Genomic DNA, 24,551 nt, shown 5'->3' with positions numbered 1-24,551 from the left:
ACTATCACTACGTTTTTGTGCTGTTTTCCTCCCATTCTTTTTTGTTTTTCTTTTTGCATACCAGACTCTCTCCTCACCCTTCTCGCTATCTCCCTAGTCCTGACAAGACACCACCTTCCTTCTTTTGCAGCCAGCCCACAAAATCCTGCTTTTAGAAGATCCGCGGCTTTCCTCGGGGTCCCGCACCCCTGTGCCCCAGTCGGAGGCCACACCCCCATGGCCACGCCCCCCGATGACGCGCGGCGCCTGGTGCGTGGGGATTCCCGCGGCCGTGGCCACTACCCGGCCTGCCCCGCGGCAAGATGGCGGTCTGAAGGCGGTGGGCAGCGGCAGAAAGTTTGTTGTGGGATTGGATTAGTCGGGCTGGGAGTCTATACTTGTAGGGGATCGTGAGGATGCCAACGGGGAGTTGGGGCGGAGGGAGTAGCTCTGGGGTTGAGAAGAGGAAGTGGAGTGGTGGAAGGTTGGAGGCAGAGAAAAAAATGAGATAGGGATGGAGGGGAGGGGGCCTAGATTCCAGTGGTAGCCTTGGGGGGAGGGGATTCCAGGCGGGGAGCCAGAAGTAGGTGTGCAGGGAGAAAGAAGCAGAGTCACGAATTGGAGCGGAACTTCTTAGCCAAGAGTAAAAAGCCCGGAGCGTGGAATGGAGGCCCTAGCGCAGGCTGGTGAGAGAAGAAAAGGGGTCTTTTCCATGGAGGAGAATAGTAGGGAACGGAGGAAGAGAGACCTGAAGGAAAGAGGGAACTAAAGCCAAACAAATGACCCTCTTCTAGACTTAGATCAGCCTTTCCACAGTTCTTATAGCAGCATCTGCCCCAATTTCAGCTGAAGACTCAGGGGCCCCAGGGATTGGAAGAAATCACAGTGCCTGCTTGGAAAGAAGAAGAGGTAGCGACTTGCCCCAGCTCAACCCCAGAGCGGGTAAGGTGGCCTCCGTTGACAGGCTGGCATGCTCCCTGGAAGCAGGATGCATGGGCTCCGAGTGATGCTGAAAATCATTTATTCTGAGAAGGGTGCTCTTCTCTAGAGGCTGCCTTTTGCCTGTGGTCCCTAAGTTAGTCTTCTGCTTAGATCTCACGCTGATTTGTTAAGAGTTGGGTGTAGTACTGAGCCTTGTATGCCTTCACCTGTGCAGGCGAACGTGGGCAAGAGCCTAGAGATCAGACTGAAAATGTTTTAACACATCCCCGTCACAAGCAGTTTCCTTCACGGTCACTGTATTTGCTTTGATCTCCCCATCACATCTTCAGTTTGGTCTCCTGCCCAAAGTGGAGATTTGTGGGTGACAGATGGTGGGCAGCCGTAAGAAAACAAACTTCTGGTTGGTGTCCATTAACCATTTAGGCACCTGCTGTCACCGATTCCTGAATTCATTCTTGCCACATGTCTGCCTCTTTTGATCTTTTCTTTTGGTAAGAAGGGCTCATTTATTTGGGCCCGTGTTATTTGGGGATGTGGATTTGGTGCCTAGGTTGGGTCAGAGGAGTGAGGCAGGCAAGTTGGGATTAGGGAGGAGAAACCCAGATCAGTTCATGGTAAGAGGTCAGGCTGACTGGTGCAAAGCTCTGCACATGTTTTTCACATCATTCTGTCCCTGAGACCCCTGATATTTGAGAGTTGCTTTACAACCTGGAGCAGTGTGATGCAAGGAAAGGCTTGTAGAACTTGCCTTTTTCTCTTCTGGTAGTTTTTTCCTCTTCCTTTATATCTTCCTATCAAACCACATTAAAAAAAATTTTTTTTTTTAAGTTTTGGGGACTTCCCTGGTGATGCAGTGGTTAAGACTCCGTGCTTCCAATGCAGGGGTCATGGGTTCAATCCCTGGTCGGGGAACTTAGGACCCACAGGCTATGCGGTGTGGCAAAAAAAAAAAAAAAAAATTAGTTTTATTAGCAAAACTAACCATGACTTTAGAGATAGTGGATTTGGGTTTGGAGGAAAGAGAAGGGGTTTGGAGGCAGAGAGCGCAGTGAGTGTGGTTCCCACTTCTTTGATGCCCTTTGGTTATGCCTAAGCCAGAATTAGGAGCATGCTTCTTACTGGAACCTGTTTCAGCATCTGCTGAAACATCTGCTCCATGGTTGGATCAGCAAGTCTGATTTGATCTAGGACTCCTTACTAACCATCTTCTGCTCCCTACTGTCAACCCATCCGTGCCCCCAAAAGTCTTACTCCAGGCAGACCAGCCCAAGTCACTGTCACTAGACTAGCTTCAGTACCCTTGGGTATCTGAAGAACTGGTGTTATTGAGCTGTGACTTCATTCCTAGAAGGTTGAAAAACTTCTGTTTCTGAGAACAATTTGTGGATGCCTCTAGGAGATTGTAACCAGCAAGGACAGTGTGGTGAGTCAGCATAGAGATTAAGAGGACTGACTCTGGAGCTAGATTGCCTGTCCAAACCTAGACCTTGCCGTTTGTGACTCTGTGACCTTTAGATATTGCACAGCCCTCTGCCTCAGCTTTCTCATCAGTCAAATGGAGATGGTTGGAGTACCTATCTCACAGAGTTGTGCGAAGGTCAAATAAGGTAGTACATTAGTGCATTTAGAACAGTGCCTGACATTCAGTATATATATTTGTTGTTGTTATGCTAGCCAGATCTCAGCCCTAACTTCTGATTCATGATTGAACTTGGTGTCTCTCTGTGGCAGACCTGTACTGGTTTGAGCTGCTCTCCTGGTGTGAGAAGAGGACAGTATGGATTTTACATATAGTGAGAATATCCTCATTAAACTATTTAAAGTGATATTAAAATGCCAGTGATTTCCTGTTTGAAACTGTGAGGCTGTAGAATTATCAATTTACCATCGAGTGATGAAGATAATAATAGTGCTTACTGAGCACGTTCTGTATGCTTGGCACTTTTGTAAGTGGATTAGTAGTTTAATACTGTTAGTATCCCCATCTTACAGAAGAGTAAATAGAGGTGCAGCATTGTTAAGTAATTTGCTCAGTATCACCCAGATAGTAAGTGGCAGAGCTGGGATTTGAAGCTAGGCAATCAGGCATAAGTAGTTGAGCCTTTTTTTTTTTCTTTTGCATTTGGTATGAAGTTAACTTTTAAATATGCCCACTGGCAATTTGTGTCTCTTGTTTGCTTGTCATGATGGTTAGATGTGAACCCATATTGTAGTGAACGTTTTTTTGATTGTTTAAAAAATGTTTTAGGAGTTGAGCTCTTATCTCAGCTTTCCCCTTCCTCTCAGAGTTAATAACCCTTGCAGGCACTGGTGGGACTTCCCTGGTGGCTCAGTGGTAAAGAATCTGCCTGCAATGGAAGAGACCTGGGTTCGATCCCTGGGTCGGGAATAACCCTGGAGGAGGGCATGGCAACCTACTCCAGTATTCTTGTCTGGAGAATCCCATGGATAGAGGAGCCTGGCGGGCTACAGTCCCTAGGGTTGAAAAAAGTCAGACACGACTCAAGTGCCTTAGCACACACACGGGGACTGGTGTGGGAGTGCCCTGTGCCATGTTCGCCCAATCTAAACTCTGTCATCATGATTCAACTTGGTGACTGCTCTTTGGAGAACTTTGAGCTGGGTGGGGTGAGCAGACAGAAGGACATAGAGCTCCATTCTTAGCGTGCATTGAATGTGTCGGTGTTTGTGTTAGTTAATGTAGATGTAAATATAGGCTCATTTCTGACTATGGTTACTGACATGAACCGTTGAAGGAACCATAGTGTTAAACTCATAGACAGTCTACATGCATCTTTCTTTAAAAACAGCAAACTACAGAAGGGGAAAAACTGTGGTATTAACATGAGAGGAAGTTGGAAAATAAATGTGCTTCTGCTGAAGCTTGTGTTGTAGAGGAAGGCCCTGGTGCCATGCCCAGGTCTCTTTCCTTTAAGCCAGGCAGGAGGCAGAGTATGTGTAAGGATTGACTGACGACCGGCTTTCCTTTGCCCAGTATTCAAGACTCACCCTTTCCCTCCATCTGAGTCATGTCCTGTCTATTTAATACATGCCCTTAGGGCCCATCTTTTTCTTTAGTAAATGACTCTTCACTCTGCCATCAGGGCAGGCACACGCCTGGGCTCATGGTGTCGGGGGCTCAGGACCTAGGACTTGCCCCGTGATGAAATTTTCTATCTGTTGTAGCATAGCGCATGTGCTTCTGAGAGCATCTATCAGTCTCTGCTCCCCTCCTCCATCAACAGAGGCGCCACCAGCCCCAGGATGGTGTGCTTTATCTTGATTTGTGCTGCAGTCAGCATGCTGAAACGTGTTATCTCCATAGTGTTTTGGTAGAAGTTCCCTGACTTCCTAGATTCAGGTCACATTTTAGGAAACGATTGAACTTCAGCGTGAAGGCTGATGGATTTTGAGCCAGTTCTCCCCTGTTACCATTCTCTTTTTGTTGTTGTCTAAATCAGCTTGTTCTCATTACACCCTGTATTCATTTGTTATCTTTGAATCAAATTCCTTCACCTCCTTTTTGCTATCATATTTTGAGTGCCAAGTCCTGTGAGTAAACTGGGCCTTCATTTCTCCAGTAGGATTCAGCCTCTTAACAGCTCTTTAAAAAAAGAAAATTATTTTTAAGTTGTATTATTAGTTTTGGTTGCACAGGGTCTTTGTTGCTTTGCAAGGGCTTTCTCTAGTTGCGGGGAGTGGGGGCTACGCTTCGTTTTGGTGCATGGGCTTCTCATTGCGGTGGCTTTTGTTGTTGTGGGACACGGGCTTAGTTGCCCTGTGGCATGTGGAATCTTCTCAGATCAGGGATTGATCCCATGTCCCCTGCACTGGTAGGCAGATTCTCATCCGCTGTACCACCAGGGAAATCCCTTAACAGCTCTTTAAACTTACCTCGCTCTCTAGCTTCTGGGTCTTCGTACACGCTGGTTGTGCTGCATTCCAGACTCCCTTTACCTTCCTTATTGCGCTCGTGGTCTCATTTTAAATGTCACTTCCTTTGGGATCCCACTGCCCTTTACTGTCCTGTGCTTACTTCTGTTTTAACACTTGGGCTATATTGTAATTGCCTGTTTATTTGTCTGGCTCTCACGAGACTGTAAGTGCCCCGAGAACAGACACTGTCTTACTCACTGTTGTATTCTAGCGTTTGGGATAGTGCAGGGTACGAAAGAGGTGCTTTATAATGCTGTGCTGCATATAGAATGAAAGAACTGTGATGGGCAGTCTCTCCCTACTCTATCTTCCATGCTGCTGTAAAAATTTACTTTCCTATAAAAAATATATTGTCTCTTCCCTTGAGGCCATGGTTTCTCTCTTGTTTGGGACAGAGTCCACAACCTTCAGCCTTGTGTGCCCGGAGGCCCAAACTCCGCTCTCTAGCCTGAGTTACTGCCACTGTGTTTCATCTGTCCTGTGTCTCCTTGCTCCTGAGTTTCCTACTGCTCCGGAACCTTTTCTGAACATTTGTTTGCTTTTTTTTCTTACTTGTGCATTTTACTCTCTGCATCGTGCTCACCTTTGTCTCTGAAACTCTTCTGACCTCCTGAGACCCAGCTTCTCTGTCACCCTGGATGAGAAGACTTCTCTGTTTCCCTTTCTTCCTCTTGGTCCCTACAGCACTTTGAACCTCTGTTCTGACACTTGTCTACCTGTTTACCTGTCTGTTTCTTTCACTGAGCAACAAAAACAGGTGAGACTGGGGAACAGTGTCAGTGTGCAAAGGAAGTGTGTTGATGCTTCTTCCCGTCTTTTACGTTGAAATGCTTCCTTTGATGGATTGTGACAAGCATGAGAAATTAGCAGTGACTTTGGTGGATACACATGGGAGTGAGTAGGTGGTGGATTTGTTATGTAGTTAAGGCCAGAGATGACTAAATGGGGTGGGTTTTTGCTGTTGTTCTTTTATTAAACTTCTATTGGAGTATGGCCAGTTAAAATGTTATGATAGTTTCATGTGGACAGCAAAGGGACTCAGCCATACATGTGCATGTATTGGATGGGCTGTTTGAGGATCCATGTTCCCTGGTGTTTTGTGGACTGAAAAAATGTTGGATGAAGCTGGTGGTCTAGGCTTTGAGAAAGCCAGACTTCTTGTCCCAGTGTTTTTTTTTTTTTTTGGGGGGGTGGTGGGGGGCGGGCTTTGATGATCTTGAGTCACAGAACAGACTGATGAACTCAGGTGCTCCCCAGAAATGGGGTGGGAGGCTGAGGGTTGCTGTCCATTCTTTGACTTTTTGTTTTCAGTATAGCTGATGGGAATAATTCTTCAGCACCAGTTCTGAACAAGCGCCAGAGAAGTTTGTTTCCAGAAGTCTAGACCTCTTAATTGTATAATACCGGGCCGCACTCCAAGGGGAGTTTGCAATCACAGGAAGATTCGTCTGGTTCTTGGGAGGGCAACCTTTCTGTCTGGTGTTTAACTCCCTGCCCCAGCCAGATGCCTCTCCTGTTTGCTCTGAGAGCACTCACCACACTGTGATGCAGGGGGGCTGTTAACCTGTCTCTCCCCAGCTAGGGGTCTTTCTTTGAAGCTTCTTAGGGGCAAGGTCATTTATTGAAGGCTGAGCGTTTAGTTAGCCCCTACATTGGAGGTGCTGAGCAGTCCTGTTCCCAGTCTAGTCCTTTCTTAGACTAAAGCAGATAAAATCTATCTGCTGAAACTCTGAACTCTCAGGAAGGAAGGTCCTGCATAAACAAAAGGTGATAGTATTAACAATCGCATTACTAATTATTTTCCAGGGTTGAGTTAATGCGGTTACGTGATCTAGGTGCTTGGCTTCAGCCGTCTCCCTCTTCAGCCTTGTACTCTAACCACACATCCCTAAGCCAGCCGGAAGGAGTTAAAGGAGGCACTGAAGTGCACACAGGTGTATTTTCTTGCTTAATTAGCATCTTAAAAAGGCTTTGGCTGCCGGCACCCGCCTTATTATTCATCGAGCTCCTTTTAGTGCCTGCAGTCGTCTGCTGGCTTTTCTGTGGTATCGCTGGTCCTACCTTGGTGTGCTCCACGCTCACAGCCAAGACATCTTGGTACAGCCTTGTTCACGCCTAGGAGAACCACAGGATGAAACCAGTAGTTGGAGGTGGACTGAAGGCGTTTTCCCTGGGCTCTGCCCTCATCCCTTGGTGTGGGGTGCGCACTGCAGTGTGGCCCGTCCTCATGATGGCATCTTGGCAGGAGTGATAAGCTGTGCTGTACGTTAAGCAGATCTGAGAGGAGATCGGGTGAGCCAGCTGGACTGGGTTGTGTTGTGTGCTTTTAGGCCTCAGAGGGACTGAGTCTGGTGAGGGTCCGTGAGTAGAAGAGTGAGACTTTCTTTGTTTGGTCTCTCTTGTAAGTGCCAGCTGTCCACTAGGTGACATTGGGATCTATCAAGGACACGGCCCCCTGTTTGTGAAGCGCTTTTATGTTCTCATGGTAAACTGGCAGAGAACTCCCTGATGGGGGGACTGCCTTGTGAAGAGTCAGCCTAGACCCGAAAGCCCTGGGCTTCCATTAAGCTCACCAGCGGGATAGAACTCTTCACTTATCACCTTGGGTGCTGAGCAGTGGCCTCTTTGCCCCTTTCCAGGTGAGCCAGATGGGGAATTCGGTCTCAGATGTCTTTGAAGGGCTTTACCTCAGGGCAGAATTGTCATCATTTTCCTTGGCTCCCGGCAGAAGACAGCTTTCCAGGCTTTGAACTGAAATTGGAAGTGGAGGGCTCTGTCCCCGTGTGTCTGTGGCCTTGGGCAAGTCCTTTATCCTCTGTGTCACTTCAGGATGGGAGAACTCCACCTGTTCCCTGGCCTCACTGAGCTACAAGGACCAAAGGAAATACAGTTGAAGGGGAAGCACTTCTGGAAGGGTACAGCACAGTGCAGATGGAGTGATTTTGTCCATTTGTCAAGAAACAGTGCGTTTTCATCATAAACATGGTGTATCACCTCATTGAAAATACCAACCGTACAGGAAAATATACAAAATTAAAAATAAAGTAAAAAGACCTTCCCTTTCTTGCCCCACTGCTCCTGTCTAAGCCCTTTTCCAAAGACAGGGAATACTGTTAACCATTTATCCTGTATCCTTCTAATCATTCTAATGTATTAATACTTCCAGACATTCCCCATCATGTATTGCCTGTAAAATAAACACAACTCAATAGTAACACATATTGTTCTTCAGCTTGTTCTGCCCTCCTAACAATTAACCCTGGATGGGGCGGGGAGGGGGGAATTAGTCCCTGCTGGAGCCTTCGAGGAGGCTGCAGCCTCCCGCCCGGCTTGGTGTGTTCCTGGGGGGCTGGCTGGCTCGTTGGGAGGGCTGGAGCAGCTTTCCCAGCGGTTCTTGCCACAGCAGACCCCCTGCTTACCTCTGAGGGATTGTCTTTTATGCTGGGATGAAGTGTTCTGGTGGGAGTGCCCTGGGGTGGGAATCAGGGTGGGTGCGGGCATGATGGGGGCGCCAGCACCCCCGGCTCACGCGTGTCTCTCTCCTTCACTCTTCTTTCCTCTCTGGCTGGAAAGGGCGGAGACTTCCCTGATTTCTCAACCCCTGCTGTCTGAAACCTTGGATTAACTAGGTCACTTGTTGCTCCCCGTTTGAAAAAACACACCAGACCCAACTGGTGCATGTTTGTTTATTTATTAGTATGTCTGTGTCAAGGATTCAGAAGGCAGTCTGCCCATAGCCATGCTTCCTTGCCAGTCCAGGGAAGCGGTCAGAGCCAACAGGAGGAGTTGGCGTCTTCTCTGCTAGATGGCTAGCTCACCCTTCCTGGTCAGGCCTCGGCCTTTGGACCTCCAGGGCTATCAGAGCAAGGTGGGGAGCCCAGCGAGGGGCCAGTTAGGAAGCCTGTTGGAGCTTCTCTTGCACGTGTTCAGCGTTGGCCTGGGCTCGGGAGAAGCCAGGCCTATGTGTGCGGCCAGGGTGGCCTCTGTCTTCCCCTTCCTACCCCGAGTCGTCATATCACCAGACTGAATGGGGGTCACTCTCCTGCCTCTTCCCTGCCAGCCCTTCTCCGAGACTCACAGGCAGTATTTGCTCAAGTCTGTGCTGGAACTTTCCTGTCCTGCCTCCCCAGGGGTCGCATCTTGGACAGGGCAGGGGGTCTCTGGGACTCCGCTGCTGTGGCACATTTGCCTGGAGATCTCCAAGCCAGGGTGTGTCACTTTCCCTGGGTGATTCTGGAGGCTTCAGGGAAGAGTGTTCTCTGGGCTAGCTGTGTGAGAACCTTAGCCTTTCTGGGCTTTGTCATTCTGAGGGAATGGGGGAGTCCCTCAGGGTCTGGGGAGCCTGCCTGTGGCCTCGCCCTTACCCTTGCCCCGTGGGCTCCTTTGGGGCCAGCTCCCTGGGAAACACCATCCCCTGACCCTTTCTAAAGCTGAAGGTGGCGGTGTGTCACCCGTTCCCTGGGCTGGTCTGGCTCTGGGCCGGGCGCACACTGCCCCATTGTGCTGTGCTTTCCATGCAGCTCTTGTTGCAACCTCCGGTCCCTGGGCCAGTTCTCTCCCAGTGCCTTTCCTTGGAGCCCGTAGGAGGGGGTGGGGTGGACTCTGCTGGCACAGGCTTGGGCGAGGTGGCAGCTGCAGCTGTGGGTGGCTTGTTCTTAGAAGCAGCTTTCAGGGCTGTGGTCCAGCCTGGCAGCAGTGTTCTGGGAATAGGTGAGACAGGAGAGCTGCCCCCTGGTAGCAGTGCCCCCTTCCACCACGGCGATGCTCTCTTTCTGTTGACAGCCAGAGAGCCTTGCTCCCTGGGGTCACCAGCCGGGCTCACTGCTTGGCAGGGCGGGTGCTGTACTTCCATGTGGCCTGTCTGCCAGAGGGGAGAGGCCCCACAGGGTCTGGCGGTAAGTCCGGAGGAGCGTCCCTGTCAGGAGAGGGCAGTGTGTACCCTCGGGCATCCTGCAGCCTGGCTTTCCTTCTGCTCTCTCTTTGCAGCTCCGGAGTTGGGCTGCTCACAGACCAAGCTGTCTGTTTGTATGGAGTGCCTGGAGGGCGTCTGCCATGAGTCTGTTGCTAACCGTGCTAAGCAGGAGAGCTGGCTGGTTGGGGAGAAGACACTAACCCTGTGAGTCTGACCCGGGCCAGCTAACCCACCCTGAAGGTGCCTCCAGCCAAGCCTCTCGTCTCCCTTCCTGCCCCTGGCGTCCTTCCCTCTGCTTACACCGAGCCATCTCCTCTGCGCGCTTGTCCTTACCCCCCGGGTTCCCTCTGTTTGCCCGGTCTCCTTGCCGTATGTGGGGCTGTGCACAGGCGCCTGTCCACCTGCCAGCCAGCTGCTGGGCTCTGCCCCCATCCCTCCCCTCAGTCAGTATGAGCCGCTCAGTTCTCCCTTAGAACAGCATGTCTCTTTAATCTGCTTTTAGCACCGTGGAGTTTGAGAGCATCCTTCAGTCATGGTGCTGTTGGTTTCATGCCGCAGAGACAGATGGAAGGAGAGTAGGAAGGGAATTTTCTGCTAGACTGGATAGTTTCCTCCCTTTATCAAGAGGGGATGATGATGGAAATCCCTGTGGCAGTCCAGTGGTTAGGACTCAGTGCTGTCACTGCCGAGGGCCCAGGTTCAATCCCTGGTCAGGGGACTAAGATCTCTCATGGACATAGCCGGAAGGAAAAAGGAGAAGATGATGTCCCCATTATTCCCATCCCAGGATAAGATTTGAAATTGCAGGTTCTTCTTGGGGACTGGGAGGTTGAGGAAAACCTTGGCCTGGCTGTGAGAAATGGCCTGGACAGAGGAGTGAAGCTCTGTCTGAAAGTTGGAGCCCAGAACCGGATACCCATCTGAGATGTAGCTCCCATTGGTGACCGTTGCTCTGGGAGGTGGAGTGGGAGGACTTGATCCCCGCCCCCCCCGCCTTCCACGTCTGGAGCTTCAGGTGGACTTTAACCGAAAAGAGCTGGGAAGGGCGCCTTAGCTAGAGGGGGCAGGACCTGGCTCTGGACTCCACAGTCGGCCTGAGGGGAGGCGTTGGCCTCAGCTTGCCATGGAGAAGTTCCCAACAGGCTCCCTCCTCCCTCCAGGCTGGGAAAGGAGAAGGGGGGTCCAGAGGTTGCAGGAAGGCTGACTACGCAGGGTGCCCTGGTGGTCTGCACAGGTAACTAGACAGACCCTGTCTGCTGATTCTGGGGGCAGTGCCCGGGGAGGGGGGCAGAGTGTGGTGCGCTAGATAGGGGGACCTGAGACCCGGAGGCCCTCTAAGCTGCTTCTGTTTCCCTTGAGCCAGGAGGCAGAGGGCAGGAAGCTGCCAGCGTCCACAGAGTGGGAGTGTATAAACAAGGGAGGGTGTAGGGGCTCCGCGGATGGTGTGGACCCTGAATAGAGAGTTAGCAAGCTGGAGGGAAAGGTTGAGGGCAGGAGGAGAAGGGGACGACAGAGGATGAGATGGTTGGATGGCGTCACCAACTCAGTGGACATGTGCTTGAGCAGACTCTGGGAGGTGGTGATGGACAGGGAGGCCTGGCATGCTGCGGCCCGTGGGGGTGCAAAGAGTCGGACACGACTGAGCAGCTGAGCAGCCCCAGGCTGGAGGGGCCTGTGGCTTGGCTCTGACCAGGGGAGCGGAAGGGGCGAGGAGTGGACGGTTGCTTCTTCCTGAGGGGCAGGATGGGGATGAAGGTCAAGTGCTGCTTCTGATCTGGGGACTTTTGAGCACCCCCTTTGGGTTGGGGTTGGTTTGCTTGGCTCATCAGCAGTCTTCAGCCCCTTTCCTCCTGTCAAGTGTTGGCTTGAGCAAGGCCGGGTGGATAGACTTGAGGTATTTGCTCTGGTGGGAGCCAGGTGAGCTCTCACAGGCCACCAGAACTAGTTCTGAGACCTCAGGATGACTCTGGGGCGGAATATTCCCACCCATTCTGGTTTTTTAAATACCTGTAGTTTGTTCCGCTTAGAGTGGGCGGGGGGCCAGGTTAGGGCCGCAGGCAGCATGTCCCAAAAGAGTGAGGTTGTGCTTTCCCAGAGGGGTGGCAGGCCTGCCTGGGGGAGGGGCAGTGGGGCTGGTCTGAATCTTCCAGCCTTGTCATCGGCCCAGAGGAGAGCCTGCCCGGGCCCCACCCGTGTTCTGCTGGCTGCTTGCCTGCCACGCGCCCAGGATCGCTCAGGGCTTTGCTCAGGTATCTCGGGAACAGCTGCGCTGGAAACCGGGGCCCTAGTGCTGGGAGGACTGAACCCAGGCTGCCTCAGTGGGATCGGCTCCGTGCGGCTGTTCACTGACAGCCAAGGGGGATAGGAGCCTTCCTGATTAGGGGTGGACAGGGCAGTCTCCGGGCCCCCTGCTGGCCCACCTGGTTAGGGGCTGGCGCTTGCAGGGTGGAGGTTTGTGTTTCTTGGTCCTCAGTTGGAGCCAGAGCCCGGATTTCAGAGGCCTGAGAAGCCGTTGGGCTTGCACTATAGGAGTGTGTCTTGCCCCCCACCCCACCCCACCCTCTGAGGCGCAGCTTCCTCCAGGCCTGCAGGGTTCAGGGACCACTTCACAGCTGAGGACCATTCCCACAGGGGAGACACTCATCCCTGTGACCACACGCTCCTGTTTAGTGGTTCACCGGGGGCTTTAGGAAGGGCCCATATTTGGTTTTATTATTAATTTATATCCTGCTGGGGTAAGGCAGCATACAGCACAGCTGGGGTATTCTGAAAAGGGGCCAGTTTTCCTTTCATTTTAAAAGCAGCAATGCCTGCTATCTTCCATTTGACTTTCTTTGGGTGAATTATGAAAGAAGAGCATTAGTTAATGATTTTTGTGATGTGTGTGCCTTCCCTGATTCAGAAGATTGGGTTCATTGGCCCCTCAGGGTCCTTCACTTGCTTGATTTCAGTGACAGCTGGGGACAGAGACATCAGTAAGTACAGAAATGCTGAGTCCAGGTAAACTGCTGGGGTCATCATTTCTTAAAGAGACTGTGGGTGATGGAAGTCACGGAGGCAGGCACTTTCTTTGGGTAGGCAGCTGAACTGGGTAGGGAGCAGGGGTGTGGTACAGAACTTGGGGGCTAGAAGAGACCTGGGGGGTGCGGGGGAGGGCAGAGTTTGAGCCACACCTGTTTGGATTCAGTCGTCTCCCTCTGCTCGGCCAGTGTCGAGGGGGTAACCTCTGAGCCCTGAGCAGAGAGAAAGCTGGATGCTGGGAGCTCCCTTCCTCTCCTGCACCTTTGACTTTGCCCTGGGCCTTGGGCAGACGCACAGAAGGGACGGCAGAGGGAAGTAAGAGAGTGTCCTTGGCTCTTGGAATTGAACCTTTCACTGTTGCCTCTGCGAGTGTTTGCAGGGAGGAGGAGAAAGGATAGCGGTTTGGAGAGAATCAGATTCTGAAGAGGGCTCCTCCTCATCCTGCTCTGTCTCCAGCAGTGTCAGGACTGACCCCGGGGGCGGGGTGGGGGTGGGGCCCTGGTCACATCCACACACGCTCCCTGTCCGCAAAGGGGAGCGAGTCAGAGAGCCGTCCCCTGGTTCGAGAGAGGAGACAGGCAGATTTTTTGTCCTTTGACTGAAGGACACTGCTCAGCCGGCTCCTGGCATATATTGCTCCTTATGTCTGCCTCTGATACACGCTCTGCTCAGCTGTTCAGCGGGTTCAGAGCGCAGGTTCGCTGTGCGTGCCGAGCCCCATCTCTAATGAAAGCAGACTTTGTTCTCTGGAGGCAGCTAATCGTGCCCGTGGGCTGCAATCAGGGAGAAGGTGTTTAATACAGGGCAGGCGGCAACAGGGGCCTGCGCCGACTGGCAGATTGCAACATGGCAATTACGAGGCTATCACCCCCTCCCTCCACCCCGCAGATATGGTTGAGTCCTCTGAACTGCTCCTGAGTGAGTGAAGAATGAATACTCTGCAGGAGAGGGAGGAGGAGGCAGGTTAGGTGGGGTGGGGGCTGTGAGAGAGCTGCTTTCCTTTCTCACCTCGTCTCAGTGATGCGGGGGGCGGGGTGGGGTGTCTCCCTCAGCAGTGCCTGCGGGTGCAGCCCCAAGAACCCCAGACCAGGTCAGCTGCGGGGATTGACTCAGGTCTCAGCCTTTCTCCCAGAAGGGCTTCCCTCATAGCTCGGCTGGTAGGGAATCAACCTGCAATGCAGGAGACCCCAGTTTGATTGCTGGGTTGGGAAGATCCCTGGAGAAGGGATAGGCTACCCACTCCAGTATTCTGGCCTAGAGAATGCCATGGACTGTATAGTCCGTGGGGGTCGCAAAGAGTTGGACACCACCGAGCCACTTTCACTTTTCTCCCGGAGCACAGCTGTTGTTGCACAAACCCAGCCTGAGATGTGGTAGCCCACATCCTGAGTCTTCTGCTTCCAGTTCCTTGAAGCTCAGGTAGTTTGTGGTGAGGGGTGGGAGTGGAATTCTTCCTTGTTAGTTTCTAGACTTTCTAGAAGACCCTTCTCGTGGAGGTGCCCTGGAGCCAGCGCAGCATCCAGAGGCTGAGACCTCAAGGGCTGTCTGGCCGCTCCTCGTGGCCTGTGGCCCATTTGGATTTGTCCAGCCTTCCCTGGGGGGCTTTTTTTCTTGCTGTGGGATTAGGAGTCAAGCTCGGGTTGAAACACTCCAAAGCAGCTTGGAGATCTCTGGGTGAAAGCTGTGTGCCAGGGAGGCGGCCTCCAGGAGCTGGGTCTTCCTGGAGGGGCTGCTCTGCTGCTTTGTAACCTGCCTCTCCTCTCCTCCCGTGACCCGGCTGCCGGCTGCTGCTCCCTGTGTTTTCCAGTAGGCCTGGCGTCGCGCTCGCCCCTGGGGCTGACCTTCCCTGCAGTGCCAGCAGCCTGCCAGGCCTGTGTGTGCCTGTTCAGTGCTGGAACTGTGGTCCCCTCCAGGCTGGATCTGGAGCCCGTAGCAGACCTCAGGAGTTGGAACCAGGGCCCCAGCGTGCGCTGGAATTTAGGGATATGGGGCAGGGAGTGGCACGGAGTCTCCCTTCTGGACTTGTGTTGGGATATGGGGCAGGGAGTGGCACGGAGTCTCCCTTCTGGACTTGTGTTGGGATCGCTGCGGCTCCCTAGCAGGGTGTGGCCTTCTGCTTCCCCAGTCGGGAGCCATGTCCCTCCGTGTGACTCCGATATGTATGAAAAGGGCACCTCTGGCTGGGGGAAGGAACCTCCAAAACCACTGTTGTTCATCTGAGAGTCCTAGTCTGCACTTTGACCCGTCTCACTACTAGCTATATCCACGCGGCCTGTCCCCTCAGCAGGCCAGATTGTCTGGGCATGAAAGCCCCAGGAATATGTGCTGTGGGGCCATGAGGTTGAGACAGGGCAAGATGAGCTCGTAGGACATGTGACAGCTCGAGCTGGGGCAGCGGGATGTGGAGTGAGGCCGCTGCCTCTCCTCACGGGCAGGATGATTAGATACCCGGGCACAGCAGTGTCCTCCGCCCACCACCCACACCAGTGTCCCAGAGCTTGGAGGGCAGTGTGGGCGCTGGCAGGAATAGGGAGGAGGGGGGAAGGCAGAGGCCGGCTCTGGACTTCATAGGCGCGCCTGGCTACCAGTGTCTCTCACTCCTGCCATCTGACTCTTCCTTTTCTAACATATACACACGTACCCCGCCCCCGACCCCAACTTAGACCCTCTGAGTATCAGAACCCAGGTGCCTGGGCTGGCTTGGCACTTTCTGGGCCTGTTCCCCAGGCCAGAGGAGCTTCCACCCAGGGCCCCACTGAAGGGGCAGCCCCAGGGAACTGTGGGGGTGATTTGTTTGCTCCCACACACCTCAGGAATGTGCTGTCCCTTCAGGCCTGCCCAGATTCCTGAACAGGGAGTCAGCCTGACACAGCCCGCTGCGTGTGCCCTGTGGGGACACGTCCTGCCTCGCCATCAAAGGGCTGGAGGTTGGCGGCTCGTGCCTGCTGCCACACCCCAGAACCCCACGCCAGAGGCCAGGCTGCCCAGACAGAGGGGGGAGGCCACTCCTCTTCCCGCCCTCCCCACCCCCTCACTGTGCCTCCCGCCTCAGGCCCTGTTGGAATGTGACAGGAGTCGTGGCCAGGGCATGTCCCGACAGCAGGAACACACGCTTCAGCCCGCAAGGCTTCCCTCAGCCCCCAGCTCTGGTTAGGTGGATGGCGGAGGCAGAATTGTTGATGCCCGGAAGGCCACCTGAGGTTGGTGCCTCCACCGGTCCCTGTGGTAGCTGCTGCCCCCATGCTGCAGCCCAGCTCATTACAGGTGGGGAGAGGTCGGAACCCCAAGAACTTGGAGGGGACCTCACAGGCCACTCATTCCAGCCACCTCTCTGCAGATGAGAGACAAGCTTATCCAGTGAGGCAGGGACTTACCCAGGGCCACATCGTGTGTCAGAAGCAGCACTGAGCCCAGAAGCCAGGTGTTTCAGCTCTCCAGACTGGGGCTTCCTGCACAGGCTTTCCCAGCCCCGGGAATATCAACACTGTGTGCCAGTAATTCCTTGTCGTGGGAGGCTGCACCGTGCTTTATAGGATGTTGAGCAGCATGCCTGGCCTCTACGCATTAGATGCCAGTACCACCCACCCCTGGTGTGACAAGCAAAAATGCCTTCAGATATTTGCCAGATACCAGGGGCGGGGAAAGGAGGGGGCTGGGGAAGACCCAAATCACTGTGGTTGAGAACCATCATTGCTCTAACGTGCTGCCTTCTCCAGTTCTCTCGCCGGGACCTTCCCTTCCACCTCGCGGCCTGTTCACCACTGTTGCCCACAGAACTGGTGTTTGGGCTACTCTGGAATCACGAGGCGCTTTTTCCTTTTTTCCCCCAGCATCTTCTTGGGCCTCTCCTAGGCTTTTTCCTGGTGTTTTCTTCTGCAACCCACATCCCCCAAATCTCTGAGTTGTTGTTTCTAGACTCTGAGAGGCCCTGGAGATGAACAGGACAGATATGGGGCAGGATAGGGACAAGACAGGACCAGGCCTCTTCTGGAATCAGGCGTGTGGTAAGCCAAGAGCATGGTCGCACAGACACACCTGTGTCTCCCTGGGCCTGGGACGCTGTTCATGAGGAGCCCAGTGCTTCCGCTCCGGTCCCGCCTCCATGGCTCTCCTGCGTAGCTCTCCTGTGGGCACTGACAGACAGGCCTTGACACCTGGGTTCTGTTTTCTTCCCGTCTCCGGTTTCAGGAGCTGTTGGCCAGAGGAAGTGGCCGGGCCGTGGGATGCAGAGAGCCACAGGCTGACTCCCGGACAGCAGAACAGAGAGTGCTGCCGACGGACGGACGGTATGTTGGTGAGGCCTGCGCCCCCCACTGGGCCCCTTCCTGGGAAGGCTGGCAGGTGAGGGGGCAGCAGGTAGCCCCTCTTGGTGGGGGCTGGTGAAGAGAGTGGTGGAGGCCAGAGAGGCTTGACCTTCAGGGCCCCCAAACCTGGTGACGCCCCGCCCCGAGGGGTCCAGGCTGGGCTTACATCTCAAGCCCTTACTTTCTTAGCTAACATTAGTTGAGCATCTGAGTGCCAGCTTCTGTTGTTAGTGCTTTCCATAATCATTACAACAACCCAATGAAATTGGTTGTTGAAACTCAACCCAGTTTGGAGTTGAGGAAACTGGTGTTTGGAGAGTTGCTCTTCCCTCTGCGGTGGCCCTCCCATGCCCGCAGGGGCCAGGGGTGGGTCACTCCTCCAGCCCAACCCATGCGCCCTGTGCCCAGGCCCTGGGCCCTGCCTTTCCCCTCATGTGTTCCCACTGGCCCTGGACCCCTCTCCTGTTCACCACTGACCCACAGGCAGTGGCACACCAGAGCTAAGCACTTCAAATAACCCTGGGAGTGGCCCAGGCCTATCTGCCTGCCTGGTGGCTCCTACCTGTCCCCCTTTTCCCTCAATTCAGAGGCTTCTTGCCACGTCTCTAAGCCTCCTCCCTCCTTATTTCCCTCAGCAGGTTGAAGAGCTCTCGCCTCCCAGAATGACCAGTGCTGCCCCTGCTAAGAAGCCCTACCGTAAGGCACCACCCGAGCATCGTGAGCTGCGGCTGGAAAGCCCTGGTTCCCGGCCCGAGCAGGAGGTCAGCAAGAGTGGTCCCCCTGCTCCAGCTGGCAGCTGCAGACCCCTGAGGCGGGGCCTGGCTGTCCTGAGGGGGCATCTGGTTCCCCCAGTTGGGGTGCGGGTGTTGCTGGTACCCGCTTGGGCTCTCAGCTGCCGCCATGCTCGTGGGGGGCCATGCAGTCTAATGGGGGATGGCTGTGACACGTCCACACATCCAGGAGCCCCAGAGTCTGTAGCGCAGCCTCAGTGATCTGTGCAGTATTATTCTTGATGTGACAGGCCGCGCATCAGACAGAGGTGTCTGGCCTGCCCAGAGCCTGGGACTCTGGCCCTCCGCTGGTGGAGCAGAGCTGTGCAACCTGCGGCCCCTCTGGGCACCTTTAGGGAGCTCCAGCTGCTTACCCTCAGCCTAGCTATTCTCCACTGTCCCCGAAAGGCTGCCCTTCGTCCAGCTTTGCTTTGTCTGGCTGACATTTATCAAATATGTGCTCCCTGCTAGGAACCGCATTAGATTCCTAGGAGGCCTTATTCAGGCAACCGCCAAACATTCTCCAGATCGCTGTTCCTCTCTCATTAAGCTCCTGCAGGAGGAGGAGAGTTTATTCTCCTTGATACTGTGTCTCTACCCTGTTGAAATTCATGGAGCACATTTAGAGAACTTGAGAGATGGCCAGCATGTGCCAAGCACCCAGGGCAGAAGTGCCATCCACGACTTGCCCATTTTCAATTCAGGAAACATTAAAAGGCCAGATACTGTGCAAGGTGCTGCCCTCTGGGCACCACCCCCTGCCCCCACCAGTTTTGTAGACGTGGTCTCTAGGGTTCATCAAGATTAATGTAACCAGTCCAGGTGTCAGTGGCTCCCAGGGCCATAGTCTGGGCCACACACCTTATTGTCCTGCCTGTGATGAGTGTCCTGAAGCTGTGAGGCCAGTCAAATGCCACTCAACATTTCCCTCCTGCCATAGCATGGGCTGGCTCTGCCTTGTGGTTGGCTGAGTTCTGGCCCTTGGGCTCGTGACCTGTATGGGGGCTTGAGGAGGATGCTGCAGGAGGGAGAAAGCAGGTTGAGACGCTTCGCTCCTCTCCGTCTGGGTTACCCCAGAGGCTGTCTTGCACTCGTGCCTCCCAAGCTCTGGGAGGGCCTGGTGTGGCCCAGGGGGCCGCAGGGCTTCATCAGAGCTCCAGACCCTACTCCATCCCACCTGGCTTTGTCACTTCCCTGGAAAGTCTTCAGCCTTGCCTGCAGGGCCCACTAGGAGCCCAGTGAACAGCTGAGAGGCTGTCTAGCCCAGGGAGAGGTGGCATGGCCTCTAGGACTCAGAGGGCTTGGAGCTGGTGTGGGGAAGGGCAGGGTTAGAGTCTGGCGGCATGGGCGAGGGTAGTCTCGGCTGGTCCAGAAGTTACTAGATGACCTCCTTCTCTGTGGGTCCCTGCAGCCCATTTGTGCCAGACATGTATGCTGCAGACATGAGCCTCTCTGAGGCTGTTTGGAGGAGGTGGGAGTGAGCGGGAGGCAAGTGGTCCAGAGCCAAGCCTCACGCTTCTGTTCTTTCGTGCACAGGAGCCGCTGACTGATGCGGAGAGGATGAAGTGAGTACCTGGTGCCCAGGAGCCTCCCCGCCTCAGCTCGGTCCCCTCAGCCCCAGGCTGTTGGTACCGTTGGGCTTTTCCTTGGATTAGGTAGAGGTAAAGGTTGGGGATTTTAGGGACTCTGGAAGGCAGCTTGACGTTTGGATATTCCTCCTGGAAAAGCATCTGTCTGATGAGAACGTTGGGGAGGCGAGTGGCTCTGAGGGGCTGCTCGGGCGAGTCCCCAGCTGCCGCCTCCCTTGCCAGCTGTCTCGCAGCCCTTTCTGTCAGCTCCGTGAGGCCTCTGCAGAGCAGGGCCCTCCTGGGCTGGGTTTCCACGAGCTGAATAATGGAGCAGCTTGACTGTGCAGTGGAGAAACTGGAGCTGGGGGCCGCCTGGCTTGGGTTGTAACCAGAGACAGATGGCAACTGTGGCCCCTGCAATTCTGTCTTCTCCAGTGAGGGGGGCCGACTGTCCCCCTCCATCCCCTCTGCCTCCCCCACCCTCCAGGCCCAGCCGTGTTCTCAGGGGCAACAGGCCTATGGGATATGCTTCCCTGGACTCAGGCTGAGCCTCAGGGAGTCCCCTGCCCACAGCTGCCTGTCCTGTCACCCCTACTTCCTTCTTGAATCCAGCTTGGGATTCCAGGTGGCCCTTCCACCTCTGATGCCACTCTGCCCTTGACCCCTCATCCTCCTAGGCTTTTGCAGCAGGAAAATGAAGAGCTTCGTCGGCGCCTGGCCTCGGCCACCAGGCGCACTGAGGCTCTGGAGCGCGAGCTGGAGATCGGGCAGGACTGCCTGGAGTTGGAGTTGGGCCAGAGCCGGGAGGAGCTGGACAAGTTTAAGGACAAGTTCCGCAGGTGTGGGACCGGGGGCTGGGACACGCATGCATGCATCTCCCCGTTCACAGGGGGTTGTTAGCCAGGCGTGGCCTCAGAGGTGGTCCAATTCTGATGTGAAAACTGAAGTTCTGGGAGGGGCCCCTGCCCAAGGCCCCACACCAAGAAGGGACTGAGCAGGGTCTGGAGAGCGGCACCTTGACCAGGGGTCTGCCTTGTGTTCTCTACAGGCTGCAGAGCAGCTACACGGCTTCCCAGAGGGCCAATCAGGAGCTGGAGGACAAGCTGCACACGCTGGTAATCTGTCCAGGAGGGCAGCTTGGCGGGTGCTGCACTCACAGCACAGCACGGGGCTGGGACTTGGAGGGGGCCCCCGTCCTGCCCTGGGCTCGGGAGGGGGTGGCTGTAGTGGGGAGGGGCCTGCCATGTGCTGTGCGAGTCAGGATCGTCTTAACGTTCACACTGTTTCTCTTCTCTCGTCTTCCCCTCACGCTGCCACCGCCGCTGCTGTACTCTTCTCTCAGGCCTCTCTTAGCCACAGCTGGATTTTTGCAGTTGCGTCTGAGTTTGTGTGTTTTCTCCCTTGCCCTTGCCTCCTGCTCAGCTGAGATCTGGGATGGCTGGGGCCTGGCCCTTGCCCTCTGCCCACTCCTTTCCTCTTCCTCATGGGAGGCCTGGTCAGCAGTCAGTGCCTCACTCCTGGGGGACAGGTGGGGAGCCTGTTCTTGGCTTGGGCAGAGGTACTGATTGATGTCACCACTGAACACTCACAGCCTCTCAGCTGCAGTGGCAGCTAGCCCCACCACTTGGAGGAAGGGGGCCTGTGGATCCAGTCCCTGAGCTGAAGATCAGAAGACTGTAGCTCCCTCCCTGCTTGACTAGATAATCTCCCAGGTGCCCCCAGCTGCCACCCAGCCCCGCTCCGTGCCCAGCCTCCTCCCCCCACCCAATGGCCTGATCCTGGAAACAGCTCCATGCAGCATAGGCCTGAGCCCCTGGGTTTGCAGTTCTTGCCTCTCAGGGTAGAAGCTCCCTCCCCTGGTATGTAGAGCTCCTTGAGCGCCCTCCAAGGTTGGGCAGCTCTTAGACTGCTCTGGGCCTGGGCCACTGTCGGTCATGCTCAGAAAGCCCCTGCCGCACAGCCCGCCTGCACTGCAGGAGAAGTGTCTGGTCTCCTTTTGTCTGTCCGTCATCTGTCTCTACTCCATGTGCCTTGGCTGCCCTAGCACCTGTGGCTTCCTGTGTCTCTGGGCTGGGAGGAGGGGAGGAAGGGCTGGCTGGGGCCCGGGCTGGGTTCACTGTGAGTCTCGTGCCTCAGATCAAGAAGGCTGAGATGGACAGGAAGACGCTGGACTGGGAAATTGTGGAGCTGACCAACAAGCTGCTGGATGCCAGGAACACCATCAACAAGCTGGAGGAGCTCAATGTACGGCATCTTGGGGCCTCCCTGCCTGTGCCACTCTGTCCCCACCCCACTCCCCAAGCGGGGCTGGGCTCTGAACTGCGTCTGTGTCTGCAGGAGCGGTACCGGCTGGACTGCAACCTGGCCGTGCAGCTGCTCAAGTGCAACAAGTCCCACTTCCGTAACCACAAGTTCGCTGATGTGAGTAGCATGCCCTCCCAGCCAGTGCCCGCCCACCCTTTCTAGGACCCCTCCAGCTCCAGTGTCTATGCCTCTGTCCTGTCCTTGCACCTCTGGCTCCCCTGCTTTCTGCTTTGCCTTCCCCTCGCCTTCCTGTTTCCCCTCAAGCCAGGCAGCTCAGCCTCTGGTTGGTGTCCTACATGCTCTCAAGGGCCATCACTAGGGGCAGGGTGAGGACTGGCCCTATGGGTATTTCTGGAACAGAGATGGGGAGAGGGTCTCAGTTTCCAGATCTGATGCAGGAAGGAGGGGGATGCCAGAAGTATGGGCCATAAGATAATTGAGATAGCCCCTTGCTCCAAGGGGAAGCTCTAGACTCCAGAGCTGCGGCTTAGGGCTGACAGGGTCGACAGAAGGAGTAGGCCTTAGCACCAGTTCTGGGGTCAGATCCTGGCTGTATTAATCAAAAGCTTCAAGTCATTTCACTGCAAAATGAGCACATACCTCGGTGTGCTGTGAGAACAGCTGATAGCAAAGTGCCCCACACACTGTGAGGAGGGAGCCTTGCACACGGCAGCCTTTATTTTTGCCCTGGAGAAGGTGATGGCACCCCACTCCAGTACTCTTGCCTGGAAAATCCCATGGACGGAGGAGCCTGGTAGGTTGCAGTCCATGAGGTCGCTAAGAGTAGGACACGACTGAGCGACTTCACTTTCACTTTTTACTTTCATGCTTTGGAGAAGGAAATGGCAACCCACTCCAGTGTTCTTGCCTGGAGAATCCCATGGATGGAGGAACCTGGTAGGCTGCAGTCCATGAGGTCGCACAGAGTCGGACACGACTGAAGCGACTTAGCAGCAGCAAGCTGTCTTAGGCTGGGATCCTTCATGTCTCTTTCCTTCTCTCGTTCCTGTACCCCAGCTGCCCTGTGAGCTACAGGACATGGTTCGGAAACACCTGCACAGTGGTCAGGAGGCCTCCAGCCCCAGGCCTGCCCCCAGCCTGGCCCCTGGGGCTGTGGTGCCCACCTCGGTCATTGCCCGCGTGCTGGAGAAGCCGGAGTCTCTCCTGCTCAATTCAGCCCAGTCAGGCAGTGCCGGGCACCCCTTGGCTGAGGATGTCTTCGTGCATGTGGATATGAGTGGGGGTGACCCGGGTGACTCAGCTAGCCCCCCAGCCCCGAGCAGCCCCAGCCCCCAACCCAACGGGGAGTGCCACTCCCTGGGCACTGCTGGGGGCTCCCCAGAGGAGGAGCTGCCCCTGCCGGCCTTTGAGAAGCTGAGCCCCTACCCAACCCCATCTCCGCCACACCCACTGTATCCTGGCCGCAGGGTGATCGAGTTCTCTGAGGATAAGGTGCGGATCCCCCGCAACAGCCCCCTGCCCAACTGCACATATGCCACCCGCCAGGCCATCTCCCTGAGCTTGGTGGAGGAGGGCAGTGAGCGGGCCCGCCCCAGCCCGGTGCCTAGCAGCCCTGCCTCGGCCCAGGCCTCCCCCCAGCACCAGCCCCGCCCTGCCCCACCGGCGCTCAGTGCCCCGGCCAGCTCTGCCAGCTCCGAGGAGGACCTGCTGGCCAGCTGGCAGCGGGCGTTTGTGGACCGCGCTCCGCCCCCGGCTGCTGCGGCCCAGCGCACAGCCTTCGGCCGGGATGCGCTCCCCGAGCTGCAGCGCCACTTTGCCCTTGGGCCTGCTGGTGGAGATGAGGTGCAGGCACCGTCGTCCCCGCCTGGTGAAAGCGGGCTTCTGCTGCTGCCCGAAGCTGACCCTGGCTTTCCCAGGGAGGAGGATGAGGAAGAGCTGAATCTGCCCATCAGCCCAGAGGAGGAGCGCCAGAGCCTACTGCCCAGCGATGCTGGCACTGAGGAGGGGCCCAGCGCGCCTCGCGCCGAGGGCAGGGTGTGGGCACTGCCCAGCCCCAGCCGCCCCCAGCGCAGCCCCAAGAGGATGGGGGTGCACCACCTGCACCGCAAGGACAGCCTGACTCAGGCCCAGGAGCAGGGCACTCTGCTGCACTAGTGCCCGGCTCGCCTTCCCGCCGCCACCGCACTGGGGTCGCAGGGCACCCCTGCCCTTGCAGCTCAGGGTCTCCACCCAGCCCAAGCCCTTGGCCTCTGCTCCCTGCGCAAACAGGGCCAGGCCACACCAGGCCTTCCAGCTGCACTGACTCACTGGCACCAGCTGGCCTCGTGGTTTTTCCCTCCTGGAATATTTATTCTCCAATGGTAACGTGCAGCTGGGGCTCGTGACTGTTCTTCCAGTCAGCCCAAATTGGTCTGCTCTGGGGAGCTGAGGCGATTATTACATCAGTGTTTATCCTCCATCCTCCTTTCATAGACACCAGTTTTCTTTCTTCCCCCAGAGTGTAGGGGGTCATTGGGATTATTAACCTCTAAATTCTAGTTTTTGACTTGTTTCCCTCTCCTTCAATCCTCGCACGAGCTGTTGCCTTCAAGGGGCCTAGCACAGCAGGCCCTCGGGGGTGTGGGAGAGGACTGACTCAGGGCTCCTCAGATGTTCCTCCTCCCTCTGGAAGGGAGTAGAGGGTGGGATTCAGGGGCCTTAAACTGGGCTCTAGGTGAAGCCTGGCCCCACTCCCAACCTTGGCTCTAGACTGTTACTCCCAGCACTGGGAAATTTTCACATCGGTAACTATTTTAAAATTAAACTATTTTACTGGAATGGCCTCATTTGTTTTACTGACCTTCCTTCTCCAGTC

The 24,551-nt window shown here is 55.3% G+C and overlaps 1 protein-coding gene and 1 long non-coding RNA gene across 2 annotated transcripts; one reads left to right on the top strand and one right to left on the bottom strand.

Annotated features, from left to right (window-relative positions):
- Positions 1–255: 255 nt before the first annotated feature.
- TJAP1 (tight junction associated protein 1) lies at positions 256–24,506 on the top strand. The gene is made up of 10 exons (XM_052648394.1): positions 256–336; positions 826–921; positions 16,979–17,076; positions 17,730–17,855; positions 19,401–19,429; positions 20,110–20,271; positions 20,481–20,547; positions 21,569–21,676; positions 21,770–21,853; positions 22,754–24,506. Exons 4-10 carry the CDS (start codon positions 17,757–17,759, stop codon positions 23,849–23,851), a joined length of 1,647 nt encoding a protein of 548 aa, XP_052504354.1. The 5' UTR covers positions 256–336; positions 826–921; positions 16,979–17,076; positions 17,730–17,756; the 3' UTR covers positions 23,852–24,506.
- Positions 6,862–8,405, bottom strand: LOC128055843 (uncharacterized). The gene is made up of 3 exons (XR_008200124.1): positions 8,277–8,405; positions 7,545–7,723; positions 6,862–6,972 (listed from the first exon to the last, which is right to left on the bottom strand). It is a non-coding gene; the product is annotated as an uncharacterized LOC128055843 (long non-coding RNA).
- Positions 24,507–24,551: the final 45 nt, after the last annotated feature.

This window comes from Budorcas taxicolor, chromosome 11 (genome assembly GCF_023091745.1).
Source record: "Budorcas taxicolor isolate Tak-1 chromosome 11, Takin1.1, whole genome shotgun sequence".
NCBI lineage: Eukaryota > Metazoa > Chordata > Mammalia > Artiodactyla > Bovidae > Budorcas > Budorcas taxicolor.
The sequence above is the reverse complement of the archived record's forward strand: the minus strand, read 5'-3'. Positions and strand labels throughout refer to the sequence as shown.